The following is a 15,064-nucleotide window of genomic DNA, read 5'->3' as shown; positions in this document are numbered from 1 at the left end:
AAAACAAAGATTTTCGTTACTGCGTCAGTTCAAAATCGATCATGCTCGCTTGGTTAGTACCTATATATCTGCTGTACGATGATATACGGTGCTTATGTCACACACTTATCAAAACAGTTGTTCTTCAAACATCCTCATTAATTGGTATTTAAAGTGAATAAATTCAAGATTGATATTCTACCATACCCCATCCCCAAATCTAGTCTTACTGTGGATTCATCATTATTCGTGGGATACCAATTTTTGTGGATTTCGTTGGTATTGGTGAACCACGAAATTAAATGTTCAACGAAGTACAAATTATCTAAAGGCTTGTATGAGGACCTCGGCAAAACAACTAAATTAAAAATCCACGAACATGCAAGTTTTCCTTCATCCACGAAAATTGGTACACACGAAAATAAATGAATTTACAGTACCTGTCCGGATCGGATGTCTGACTGATTTGAAAAAAAAAAAAAAAATGGGGAAAGTGTTTACAGACGATGCATCCACTTGCACATAATGTTATAAAGGGACGTAACTGAGTACTGTTCAAGTGAGGCTACTTAAATTTGAACTTGATTGGAGTATTGTGGTAATTTGCATAGTTTATAAGTTATAACATTAAGTTGAGGCATTAGCTTAAGTAAGAGAATAGAAACAAATATTTCAGCAATTTTTCCATTTGTTGAGGTAAACTAAAGTCACAGAGTTGAAACCAGAAATTCAGCAATTTTTTTATTTGAAAAGGTGCATAACTCTAGAACAGTATAAGTGATGCTACCTAATTTTCAAACCTGATCTGATTTTTGTGGAGACAATGTGTGTAGTTTCATTACATTTAGTTGAGGCAATTTTAAGTTAGAGAAACAAAGAATTCACATTTTTTTTCATTTGTAAAGGGACATAATTCTAAAATGGTTTATGTGATACCACCAATATTACTACTTGATCAGTGTTTTGTGGTAATAAGCATTGTGTATAAGTTTCATAAAATTTATTTGAGGCAAACCAAAGTTTGAGAATGGCTTAAAAATAAAAACGAAGACATTTAAAATAAATGATAGCACTGAATAAAAACAGTTTTAACTTTGTCAGAAAAAAGTTATAATTACCATAAAATTCAACTCATAACTTGACGTTTCAAAATGGTCGCTACACACACCCTTGTGCCTTGAAGGAGTGAAACTGTCATCTTGAAGGTTAAGGATTCGCAGCCACGTCTGGTACAATTCTTTCTGTTTTAATGGGTCTGGAAACTTATATAAGCTTGCTCCTTTATAATAATAGCCAAAACAACCAAACACTTGGCAAGTCGACATTTTGATACTGAATAACGACCTTGGTACGTTATGCTTCTTTTTTGGAACCTTGTGGTAATTAGATATCACATGATCATTAGTGGTATGAAGCTGTCAAGATGTGGTTTCACTGTAGGTATTTCCCTTTAAGATAGTCAGATGAAGAAATCTACTGGCAATTATTTTTGTGGTTAACAACATTTGTTGAATCAGGAAAATTGTATTTTTTGGATATTTGATTTCCAGGTTGGGAAAAGTCTTCACAATAGAAATGAATGCAGCAGTCTAAGGGTTAAATACAGTACCAATAAAATCCAGGAAAAAGTTGGTATCTTACTAATAATAATGAATCCAAAGTATTTCATTCACTTTTTTCATTTTTTAATAGGAAAACCACAAATTTCAATCTTGAAGGAAGTATCAATTGTCAATAGTCTTGAAAGCACACTTTAATAAATCTATAAAATCAAATATAGATGCCCAAAAAAACATAATTTATCATTATTCATTATTCCGCAAAAATTAACACTATAGTACACTCAAGAAAATAAATGAAGCCCCCAGTATTTAGAAAAGTGCAATAATATACAACTTTGGACTAAAATAAAAACATTGTTGACTTTTGAAATGACAAAATTCAGAGGAAAGAGTATGTACAGTGCAAAAATCACTAAAATGGCAACCCAACAACAAATATTTAACAAATAGGTGAACATTAAGCCTTTTATGATGGAAAAGCACAAATGATGTATAACAAGGTCTAAATCATTGTCTATCTAGACAAATTTTGTGAGTGTTTTCAATAGATTTGATTTTTGGTATTTTAACACTGCTTTAACATGTTTAAGCACTGCTTTTGGACTATTTCGTGGCAGCCAGTTTTTATTGGTGGAGGAAGCATGAATGCTGGAGAAAACCACAGACCTTCAATAGGAAAACTGACAATCCTAGTCAATTAAGATTTGAGTCAAGTGCACCAGCACGAGCGGGGTTTGAACTCATAACCTCAGTGTTGACTGGCTAGTGATTACAGTTGTAACTACTTAGACCACTCAGCCACCAAGGCCAATAGAAAATATACCTAACTAGACAAAGTCTTGATCAACAAAACATGAAGAGACAGGAACAACTGTATAGTAATATATTGTTGCATCCATTCCATAAAACAAGTACTATTGATTAATTATTGTATGAACCTTTAGTCCATTATAAAATCTCTTCATTTATTACATCAGACAAAATTAGTACTTACAAGTTACAGTTAATCAATAGTCACCATTGGCAAATATTTTGAATGCTGCTACACCTGAAAATACATAGAAGAGGGTGGTAAAGGGGGGTGCTTGCACGAAAAAAACGTGAAATAAGACATAATTTCACGTTGAACGTGAAACAATTTCTGTAATGAACGTTGCACGAAAAATAAATACTTTTATTTGAACCTTTTGTGACTGAGTCACTGTCTTCTTGTATATATGGACCATAATTTGGTATTCGGCCTTTGGTTTCTTTTTGTATCCTTTTTTATAAGTTCTAAAATTTTAACTTTTATTTTGTGGGTTGTGTTGGTGTTAGAATAGTATGAATGGAACAATTGAGTTTTTCGAGAAAAAATAAATACATTTTGATTCACCGTTTACGTGATAGGAAACCAAACAGGAAACCAATCTTTATTTTCTTTATTTTGCACAATATAATTCAAAAGGCATAAATAAACACCATTACTAGTGTAACTTGCTTCATGTTAATATTTAAAATCTATTTTCAATGTTATATTAAAGTTTTTTTTAAACGTGACAGGAAACCATAAGAAACCGAAAGCATTTTTTTAGTTTTATTTTATTGCAAAATCTGCTTAAAATAATCTGAACAGTATACTTTTTCTTAAAATCCATCTTAAATGTAACAGTATTATAAAACTCCTAAATATGTGCTTGTTTTGAAAACAATTAGTACAATTTATTCAGAATTTTCCATATTTTCTTCATTGATACAGGATACCATAATCGTTGTATCTTGATGTTTTGGCCAAAAAAATATATTTATATTTGGTTTTGAAATTCCAGTTATATAAAATTTATTCCAAATCATTGGCAATGTAAAATTCTTTAAATCCAGTAAAGAAAAAAACTTTTAACTTGGAATTAAAATCTTTAAAATAGGCACCATGTGATATTTGTGACCTGTACACCATCTACATGGTTTCCACATTTTAACCTACTTTAGTGGGCTAAAATCAATAAAGTACTTCCTTTCAAGTCATGCCTGGTAAAAGTTTACTTTTCCTTTGACAAGTTTATTGCGTTTCTGAAAAGTGTTTGCAGAACATGAATAAAAAAAAATAATTAAAAATTGTGACAAAGTTACCAACTTTGTACATTCCTAGTGTAACGGTATATTAACATGCATTTTTCATTTAATTATCTTTATTCACCTAAAATATCCAGTAATATTTACTGCTGAAGCAAAATCAATCCAACGAACATCGGCACCATGATAAGAGACGTAATTTCGATTGAATTTTCCAAGGACCCTTTACATCGTTATTGGGAAACGTAGTGTGTTTAAACGTCGGTCAAATTTGAAATCGATTTGTCAAGTCATTGGGCATTTATTTTCACACAAGATCGTATGTAACATTATGCACATAGGAATAATAATAGACCCCCGGCACAATCTCTTTGAAAATTGTATTTTCCTTTTTTAAACAAGTCGAAACAAGTCTACAGATTATGTTTGCTAACATCCCGTTGGAAACAAATACAATGTTTAGAACTAGTATATTGTATGTCCGGCTGTAAGGGCGTGATCACATGTTAGTCACATGTTTCACGTATGACCGGAAATGATTAGAACTTAAGGACAAAAACAATTTTAATAAATAACTGGACTTCTGTTTCGTGTGAAATGTAACGCATAACGATAACGTCATTTTCTTACTTAATTATTACGAAGATCAAAACAAGAATGTAAATCATCTCTGATTTACCTGTTTGAACATCTCGCGAGAGTTCATATTTGCATATTGTTTTTAAGAATTCTATTACAACAAAGCAGATTACATCATCTAAAATTTGCGTTACGAAATCGGACACAAAAATCACGGCACTGTTCTTACATCTGCTACATAAATACTTATAGTTCTCGGCATTTTCTTCTCACTATTCTTATTGGTCGATGTTTTTTGTTATTTGAAAGCAAAAGTTACGAATTTGCCGGTGACGATTATCTATAAATCAGTCAGCGTTATGCTCTTCGGAAGCAAAAAGTAACGCGAGAAACGACACAAAAATACGGTTGTAGAATCTTTGAAATTCGTATATTTCAATTTTTTTTCTAGGGAAGAGTAGCATACACTTGTATGTTAATAAGAATAATGGCATCTTTAGATGTAGTTACAACTTTTCTTACAGTAATTCAAATTTTATCACTTTTCTATAGTTATAGGAAACGGAGCCCAATAGCAAATTATGGTCCATATTAACTCTTTGTTTTACTTGATATTCCTGATTTAGTATACACATTTATGATATAATTGGTTTACGGCTTTTAAAAAAGTATTTCTTGACGATCCCTGCCAAGTGTTTGAATTTTATTTGAAAAATACCGAGCATGCAAAATAAGTCTTTGAAAATCACGATGCACGTAAAATTAAATAAGCAGTACACGTTGAACGAGGCACCCGTCTTGCACGACTGAACGTCAAATAAAAAAGTAAAAACACGTTGACCGTGTAATAAAAAACAGCGATCACGTTGCACGAAAATAACCCTTAACCAGTCAGAGCTCAGACATAAACAAGTCGATTTCTGTTTTTGACTTAAAGAAGTCGAAACATGTATTTATTATAAAAATGTGTTTTCAATTTTAGACTTATCTAAGTCACAAAATGACAGACTTGTTTAGGTCTATTTATGTTGATGAAAAAACTAAACTTGACTTGGTGGCCAAAGTACACCACCTATGACAGCAAAAACCTGTCTGAGTGTTCACAAGGACTTGCGCTATCTATATTTAATTTTCTAATTGAACATCCTTACTAAACACAGATGTTTTACCTCATTAAGTGTGGATCCAGGTGGTTGCATTGTAAGGTTAATTAACATGATTCCCCCATTTTTTAGCCTCTCATTCATATTTTTCTTTAGAAGACAAAGCATTGGCTTTCAATGTTGTCATTATTTGATTTAGATGCATGACCTTTTTATAAATATGCGTGGGTCTTGAAGTTAACCAATTTTGGTAACTTATCGACTTGTAGGAGTCGATATTTGCAACTTTTTGATTTTGGTCAATCATTTCTTGCTTAACAATATTTGACTTATTAAAGTCGTATTTTGTCTTGCATTAAAGGGAGACAAATCCTAAAACTTACAAATTTAGACCTCTATGAGTCAAAAGCAGATTCAGACTTATTTATGTCTGAGCTCTGACTGTTAACCACCCTCATAACAGAAGGGGATATCAAATACACAGTGGAATCATTATTATGCATTGTATACCAATATTCCTAGGGTAAATGAGTATCTATAGGTGGTAAAACGTAATGACCCCCTCCACTAACGGTAGAGGTTTAAAAAGATTTTACATACAAAATTGTGATACCTGACAACTACAGAAACAAGATATAGATTAATACAGCTGCCTGTGGTTTTGGGAATTCTGAAACAAACTGAGTTTTAAGAAGATATGATATAATTGCCAAAAATTCAGACAACTATTTGACAGAGAAGTAATTCTTTTTGAACCTTGTCTCCCTTCTGATGCTGTAGATCATGTGTACAATTATTTACATACTTATACTGTTTTATTCTACCAACTATTATCCTGCAATTTTTCCATATAATAGGACAAAATCTAGATCAGTGAATGACACACTGCCCAAATTTTTTCGAACTCTGCATGTTCTTGTTCTTAGCAATATGTAGAAGTTCCATAAAATTTGGATAAAACAAATTTAAGTCATTTGTAAGTTAGAGTGTATAAATGAAAATAGTATGGTTGGTAACATGGACAGACACAAAGATAGAAAGATGGTCAAGGTAACATTAAATGTCCCCATTGTCTATGACAGAGGCATAATAAATGGGAAATATGTCCATGGGACACAGATGATGCCCCCACTTGCATATAATGGTATAAAGGGACATAACTCAAAAACTGTAAAAGTGACACTACTTGATCAGAGTTTTGTGGTAATAAGCAATTTTTATAAGTTTCATAACATTTAGTTGAGGGAAACTTATTAGTTCGAGAACGGAAACGAAAAATTAGGCAAACTTTTCCATTTGTAAAGGGGTATAACTCTAGAACAGTAACAGTGACGCCACAAAAAATCGAACTTGAACTTTTGTCTGAGATAAGGAAATAGTCTCCCATTATTTTACCAAATAAGAACGCCATGTCTTGCTCATATCAAGCTCTGACATTTCTATAAACTATGAAATAGACCAAACCCTAAATTTACATATTTCAGCCTTTATAATTAATTAAGTGTTTTGTTTTACAAATAAGTCTTGGAAAGTTATTCTATTTGCTTTAACACCTTAATTTCAATAAGGATCAATATTTTTTTCTAAAAGCTACCCTCAGCAGCTGTCAAGTTTATCTAGACAAGTGTTTTGAATGAAACAGTATCTATTTTCATTTTTTTTCCCTGAGACATGTGAGATCAGAATACATTTACTCAGTTGCAAGAAATATATATTGCTTGGAGAGTTTCCAAAAAGGGCGACATATAATTGCTTTTGTTTGTAGTCAATTTGATCTCTGGTGGATTATAAGTTGTCTCATTGGCAATCATACCACATCTTCTTATTTTTATATCCATAATACTAAACCACTGTAATGATTATTATCCTATTAAGGTAGATCATAAGTAAATATTTTTTGAGACAGAATTTTCTTATACTTAGCCAGAGTGAAGATTTTTATATGCTCTTTTCGAAAATATAATAAAAAGGAGGGGTCACCGTGCTATTTTTCAAGCTATGAGTCGTTGAAAATTGCTTAAATTTGGTTAGATTGTTCATGGAAAAACACATTTGTGTGCATAAAAAAAAATCTATGAGATAGAATTTTGAAATAAATTGTGAAAAGATAGGTTTTGTAATATGTTTTAAGAAAATAAAAAGAAAAAATGGTGTCACCGAACTTGTTTTCTTGCCACAAGTAAAAAGAAAAAAATTCCCTATCTGTCCAGTATAATTTTTTTACTAAAAGAGTTATCTTCCCTTAAATGACTCGTTTGAAAAAAATGATTCTAAAAGCAAGAAAAATGATATTTGTTTAAATATTTGGATTATACAATAAATTGACAAGTTTTATTTATATTTTTGAACAGTCTATAACCATTAAATTGCAAATCTGTCTTCAAATTTGCAGATTTAGGCAAATAACTAGACCGATTTTTTACTGTGATTATTCAATCCAAGATGGCGGTATACCATGAATCTACCTTAATTGAGATCAAAAGTAAACAAATATTTTCTTTGTAAGTTTTTTTAAAATATTTTTAAAATAACCATTATCATATATGCATATAAATAAATTTGGTATTTTTATCTGATCTGATTACAACTAGTAAATATCACATGGGAGGTTCACATGTGTGTTCTATTACGATTAAAACTCATTATTATTACAGCAGAAATGTTTGATTCATAACTTTCAAAGAATATAAACATTATGTGTACGGTATATGCATACTATAACACAGCTTACATTTAACCTCAGAGGCATTTAACAATCGTCAAGTGTACTTTACCTGTGTGGATCTATTCAATAGCTGTAAATGATTTTCTGTTTAATGACCCTCCTTGTTCACACTAATCTCTGTTGCTATGGCAATATCTGTCAGCCCGTTAATGTAAACAATCAACCTCACACTGAAATAAAGATTGAATAATCGTTACAATGTGCAGCTATTTATAGCTTTAACTTTGGTAACAAGATGCTCTCATAAGTGAAGACTATATGATCATCATGATACCATTTTCTGTGATAATAATTTTCATAATTATAAAAAGATTGAAAATTAAATAACAAATATGGGGATCATGGTTACCATTTTTTTTTCTTCATGATACTCATAATGCAAATTTTTTTTACTGTATGAAAATTGTAACAATTAAGATAACCATTGATATACATTAATATAAATGAAGGCACTTAGGGTTTTTTTTAAAATCAGTAATTCCCAAGGTTTAGTTTAAACATATTTATCTATAGTGGATTGGGAAACAAGTTTTGCAACTTATATCAATCCCTTTCCATTTTGCAGGTGCGAGTGCTGCCTTGTAGAGGCATTAGCCTACATGCTCTTTTTCGAAATCTACAAGGGTGTCTTTAACGTGCAAGAGATATGGCTCTCTCTTAACATGGGTGGACAGACATTTGGAAAAGAAATGTAAAGATTGGATTGGTCCTTAAAACAAAGGAATAATTAAGCTACCCACATAAAACCGAGTGCTCAGTTTTCAGGACCTGTAGTGTTAATTATAAAGGAATTTTTGATGGATCACTATAACATCATTTTTTTTTATATTTCGACATTTCTATTTACTATATAAAAACCCTGGTTATTAAAAAATAACACAGATACCTGCAGCTGCAGGCTTATAATTTTAAACAACAGACATGCTTTTGGTCTACAAAATATTCATCAGTCACCCTTGAATAAATAAGTGCAGAATGTATCCATGGGACAAAGATGATGCCCTGCTTCCTATAAATAAATAACGTTTTAAAGAAACATAACTAAGCCTTAAAGGACTTCATGTAAAAGAAGCGCCACCAATATTCAAACTTGATCTAGTTTAATGGTAATAAGCACTGTGTACTGTGGATTTATCATTATTCGTTGGATATCAATTTTTCGTTGGTTTTGTTGTTACAAGTGAAACACGAACTATAATATCCAACAAATGAAAAAAAAAAATCCATAGGGTTTGTATGAGGACAGTAATGGGGGTACCTTCATGATGAATAACAGTAAAAATTCTTGCAAAATCTTTTTGGTGCATGACGATAAAATGTACACTTTCTTTTATACGAAAAAAACTTGGACTGATTTCCAAAAAAATTATGCTTACGTTAATTATTTGAGATCTCTGACAAATCACGAATCATGGTAAAATTATAGCCAATTTGATGCTAACTGTAGCCGAAAATGACCGATTGATGCCTGACGGTAAAGGGTATCACTACCCTCTTGTATGCTGAGATTGTCAAAACCACAAAATCAAATTTCAATGAAAATGCAAGTTTTCCTCAATCCAAGAAAATTTATGCCCACGAAAATAAACGAATCGACAGTACATGTATATGTTTCATAACATTTGATTGAGGCAAACAAAAGCTAAACAGAACAAATATAAAGTTAAAAATATCATACAATGAAACATACATCTATTCATACTTCCAAGTCCACAAATGTCCGAATATTAATTAGGATAAAAAATATACATACATATGTAGCCGAAACCTTGTTTTTGCATATAGTCAATACTGTCATCATAGTCATTATATTGGTCCCGGTAATTTGCATCATATGGTATGGGTTGGATAAAGTGCATGCCAATTCTCCACAACTTAATTAATTTTCCAAATTCTATTATCAGTGACTCATATACAGTTATTAAGACTTTATAATGATTAAATCCATGAAATTAAATGAATACACAGTTTATGAGTTGTTGAAGTTTATGCATCTGTTGAATAGAGAAATTAAAAATATATTTTCAAACAGGGAGATGCATAAAATCTAAATTATCACTGTGACTCTGCTTACCAAATAAGAATTCCTCATAAACAGGCATAAAAAAGGATGGAAAAAGAGATTGCAACTGACCAATCTTGAGTTGTTCTTAAGTATGAATGAGTAACATTGGTTGACCTAAGGTCAATCACTGTAAATGATATCATTTAACCATGTCAGGAATTTAGTGCGAATATATACATGTTAACGTTGCTACCTGACTTATGTAATTATGGCGTTACTTATATATAGCAAGTGCTAGACGTTAGAATAAACATGATCTATACACAACACATTTATCTACTTTGCACAACATTTTATGGTGCTATCACTGACAGGAAATTAGTTCAACAATGGAAAAGAAGTTAAAGGCCATACGTGCCAGCAACAGAGCAGCAGTGAAGAAACTATGGACCAAATTCGAGGAGCTAAAGGAGAATCCTGACAACGTAGAAATGGAGGAATTCAAAGCCATAGAGGATGCTGTAACCCAGAAAATTAAATTCTACATGATTTGAACGAGAAGATGCGCAATCAAAACGTCAAAAATGAACGCTAATGCTGAATGCTATATACCTACATCAAACACTAGTAATACAAACACGTCAGCGTCAGCATTCATTGTTGACGTTTTGATTGCGCATGTTTTCGTATTTGCTTAAGTTTACTATCTAAATTAAACATATACTAATCCGAATCTGTAATTTCTTGTTCTATGTGATCCTTGTGTAGAACTTCTATCATCTTCTTGTTTAAATCATGTAGAATTTTATTTTTATATTAGTTTAAGTTGAAAGTGTTTTAAATAAGGGTTATATCTACAAGAATGATATGAACTTAAAACTATCAATGATCCATGCAAAAGGGATTAATGTAAGATGAACCCTGTCAGCAGGACATATTGCCCTCTCAATTATTCAATACACCAAATATAGTTGACTGATTGCTTTTAAGTTTTAGTGTATGCAAGGATTTTTATAGTGACACAAAATTCTTGATGTATGTGAAAAACTTTTAACTATGAAAACTTAAGCTTGACCAACAAAACAAGAAAATAAGTTCAAGGTCAGATATATTAGTAAATTATTTGCATTTCTCATTCATTTGTGTGATGTAATAGATTTAAATGTTAAAGTATATAAGGTGTTACCTAATAGTACAGGGAGATAACTGTAAAATCAGCTAAATGTTTTAATCACATTGTATTGTTACGGAAATATTAAGCTTCAAAATGATCAAATTAATGTTTGTCATACTGCTAATTATATTTTTCTGAGAAAGAGTGTGTTTCTAGTATTTGAAATATTGAAATTTTTATGAAAGGGGCATAGCAAATATTTTGTCAAAATTATTAAAAAAAATAACAAGCCAAATTAATTTTAGTCAAGGTGTTTTGCTACCACCTTAAGCACAGTGAATGAAAAGTTCAACTTGGTAGAAACATTTCCTAGCAAGAATGTGTCCTTAGTACATGGATGCCCCTACTCGCACTATCATTTTCTTTTGTTTAGTGGATCGTGAAAGTGGGGTCAAAACTCTAATTTGGCATTTAAATCAGAAAGATCTCACATATCATGGGTAACATGTGTACCAAGTTTCAAATCGGTTGGACCTCAACTTCATCTAAAACTACCTTGACCAAAAATTTGAACCTGAAGTAGGACAGACGGAAAGACGAAAGGACGAAGGAAAGAAACCACAGAGTGAAAAACGTAATGCCCCTAGTTGGGGCATAAAAAGATATCACTATTTATTCTTTATCTAATTTAAATTCTAATAGAATCATATAAGAATGAGTTAAATCTTTTAAAGACATCAATGCAATTACCAATAATGAGGGTAGGAATGAACTTTACCATAAAGCATCAAAAGGTCATTTTCGGCTAATGCAAAGCAAGGTTGGAGTCAAGTTGGTAAAAATTCTATCATGAATTGTCAAAATATCCTTATTGTGATTAGTCAGATTACTGATTTTGTTGGAAAGAATTAAATGTTACCAGAAAATCCCTATACAATTGGGCAAGAGCTGAAACCAAAAGTTTTTTAAATTCATGAGCAGTACCTAGACTGAGCATGCATGAAAGTTACAGTATGGATATTTTCTAAAAGATTGTTTCAAAGACAAATTTAGGAAGTACAAAAAACTGCATTTCCACAGCATATATTTCACAAATTCATCTGACTTTATATGGTTTCAGAGGAGTTGTGGCACAATGAAATCTGTCTTTTCCTTTAGCATGTTTAGTACAGTATAGATTCATCAAAAGAAGTTGATTTTTTTATCATCATAATAAAAATGTACATTTTGTTGTCATGCACCAAAAATTCTGTTAGTGTTTCTAGAAATAAAATCTTGGTGAGAATTTTACTGCTATCAGTCATTACGGTATCCCCATTATGGCCCTGACATGAATCAAAGCCAAATTTCACATTTCCCATTTGACACTCTGGTACAGAAAATGAGAACATTTAGTAAACCAATGACCACACAACATTTCCATTTCACAAGGTTTGTGTCCTATAACATTATATGAACAGGAGGGAATAAGTTGTTTGACGATATTCCCACCGGATAAGAAAATTCAAATATCAAAAATATTCTTCAGATTAATTTTGTGTACTTTATTTAGTTACAAGGTTTAACGGCAAGCGTTGAGTATATATATAATTAACTATGATCTTGTTCAATATTTTTATCAGAGACATATATACTAAAGAAATTTGTGACTAGAAAATATCACAGACTTCACAGCATTCGTAATCCTGGACTAGATTTTAAAACTATTGGATTTAAATGATTAATATGTCTCTGACTTTTATCTAACAAACTGCACATGAGCATTGAATGCTTTCTTTCAATTCACACATCATGTACATATATATATGCCTCCACAAGATTTCAAACATGTTCTTTCTCTTAAAACTACTACTTTCTTGATTTATAAAAAAATTCTGAATTTTTTGTTACATGTGTTTCAGCATTCCCAATGATATCTTTATGTGAAAATGCATGTGAATCAATAAAACAAAACAATAATTAGTCAAAACTCTATTGCAATGCATCTTGTAAATAGCAAATAAAAACATGGAGGATAAAACAAGCATGCCCATGCTTCCATGGTCCACCAAAATGATTACTTTACAATTAAAATTAATTACATAATTGTGACTAATAGGCAGTCACATACATAAATCTAAACACACATTAATAAAACATAATTAATAGTTAAAGAACCTGTTTTCAGACATTTACCTATTAAACAAACTAGTCGTCAATCTTTAGCTGTCTAACACACAATGTGTGTAAATAGTGTGATGACTCTATGATAAAATTCTCAGGTCTATTTTTAGAATAGACAACTGGTTAGCAGAAGTTTGTGACCATGGTAACTACTCAGTTTGAAATATTGATATCTGAGGATCTTATTGGATAAAATACTACAGATGATAATTATTGCAGACTGAAAACAAAATGATGTATTGATTATGTTATGCCTGACTGAACAGAGTATATACAAACGATAAGAGTTAATCATGTAAATGTAGAAGATTTAAAATTCCTTTTAAATTACTACTAGTGTTAACAGTTTATACATAACTACCGAATAGTATTTCTGATAACTAGCTATTCCAGATTTTTCAATAAAAATGTCATTTATAAATAAATAATTGGACTGTTCAGCACTGTGGGCCCTATATACTCTGGCTTCAGGAAGCGAGAACTGTTTCTTAAGGGAAAAGGAGGTGCATTTTTAAGAACAAACACCTGATTAATATTGCAGAAATAAGCAAATTTATTGCTTTGTGTAAGATCAGGTATTCATAGCCTTATAATTCTTCCAAAATATTAAATTTAGGCCAAGCGAAAAAACAGAGAAAGCTATGGGTTTTTTAGTCGGCAAAGAAGTAAGGACCAAAGTGATCTGCAATTACTTATGTCAATTTTCAAACTCACAGTCTCTCAATTACAGAATCAGCTATTGAGATATATTGTTTTCATGATTTTTACTGCCATAAATAAACAGTTGAATTAGTAAAATCGTGAAATTGAACAAAATTATTTGTTTCCTACTAAAATGTATAATAACATATATATACTGTGTATTCATTATTATTCGTTGGATACCAATTTTTTATGGTTTTTTTTGGGTACAGGAGAACCATGAATTTAAATGTTCAACGAATTACAAATTTTCTATCAAGTTGTATGCAGATCGAGTTTGGCAAAACCACAAAATTACATCACCACAAAAAAAGGCAAGTTTTCTGCAATCCACGACAATTGGTACCCACGAAAATAAATAAATCCCCAGTATGTAAAAATCATATCATGCACATATAGATCAGGACCTTGCCCAAAAACACATTCCCACAAGAAGTATTTGGGTCATCAACAGGAATTTTTTAATCTCAAGCAAAATATTACTGAAATTAGTCTCTTTTTGAACAAATATGAAAATGTAAAAGGCCTAATGATGTCCGGGTTAATTAATTATTATAATGATGCATGTGGGAGTTAAGAAGAGACTTCCAATGCCCACACTGTGTACTACCTTTATTTTTTAATTAGCATCATGGAAATTAACATTGCACTGGTTTTGTAAAAACAATATCACCATGGGCCTTTTACATTATATTATAAAATCATCAAAGATAGCACAATGGTAGAAAATATAGCACCACATCCAGGGTACCATGATAGTGCTTTTAGGCCTTGGGGAGAACACTGTCAGGCACAACCACAATACTTTCTTTGAATAGTTTTGAAAGTATATCGGTTGTGGGGGAATTGGATTATTGGATTGTTGGTGTTTTAATGTCACTTTTAAGTGAACTTTTGGGCTATTTAGTGGTGGCCAGTTTTTATTGGTGGAAGCTGCAGTGCCCAGAGAAAACCACTGACCTTCAATAGAAAAACTGACAATCCTAGTCAACTATGATTAGAGTTAAGTGCACCCACACCAGCGGGGTTCGAAGTCACAACATCAGTGTTGACTGGCTAGAACTACTAAGACCACTTAAG

General features: G+C 31.5%; 1 protein-coding gene across 4 annotated transcripts in view; it reads right to left on the bottom strand.

Moving 5' to 3' along the window:
- LOC143054738 (uncharacterized) overlaps positions 1–15,064 on the bottom strand; it is a 76,080-nt gene that overhangs the window by 45,785 nt on the left and 15,231 nt on the right. For 2 of the 4 annotated variants that reach the window (XM_076227775.1, XM_076227776.1), the window contains exons 1-3: positions 13,295–13,446; positions 8,050–8,170; positions 2,536–2,589 (exon numbers count right to left, since the gene is read on the bottom strand). Coding sequence is in view for 2 of the 4 variants with exons in the window: in XM_076227772.1 (XP_076083887.1) it covers positions 1,098–1,304 (207 nt within the window). In the remaining 2 variants the exon portion in view is untranslated. Of the gene's footprint in view, positions 1–1,097; positions 1,353–2,535; positions 2,590–8,049; positions 8,171–13,294; positions 13,447–15,064 lie in introns of those variants that run through there. The other 2 variants (XM_076227772.1, XM_076227773.1) reach the window with 2 other exon arrangements.

This window comes from Mytilus galloprovincialis, chromosome 12 (genome assembly GCF_965363235.1).
Source record: "Mytilus galloprovincialis chromosome 12, xbMytGall1.hap1.1, whole genome shotgun sequence".
Lineage (NCBI taxonomy): Eukaryota > Metazoa > Mollusca > Bivalvia > Mytilida > Mytilidae > Mytilus > Mytilus galloprovincialis.
The sequence above is the reverse complement of the archived record's forward strand: the minus strand, read 5'-3'. Positions and strand labels throughout refer to the sequence as shown.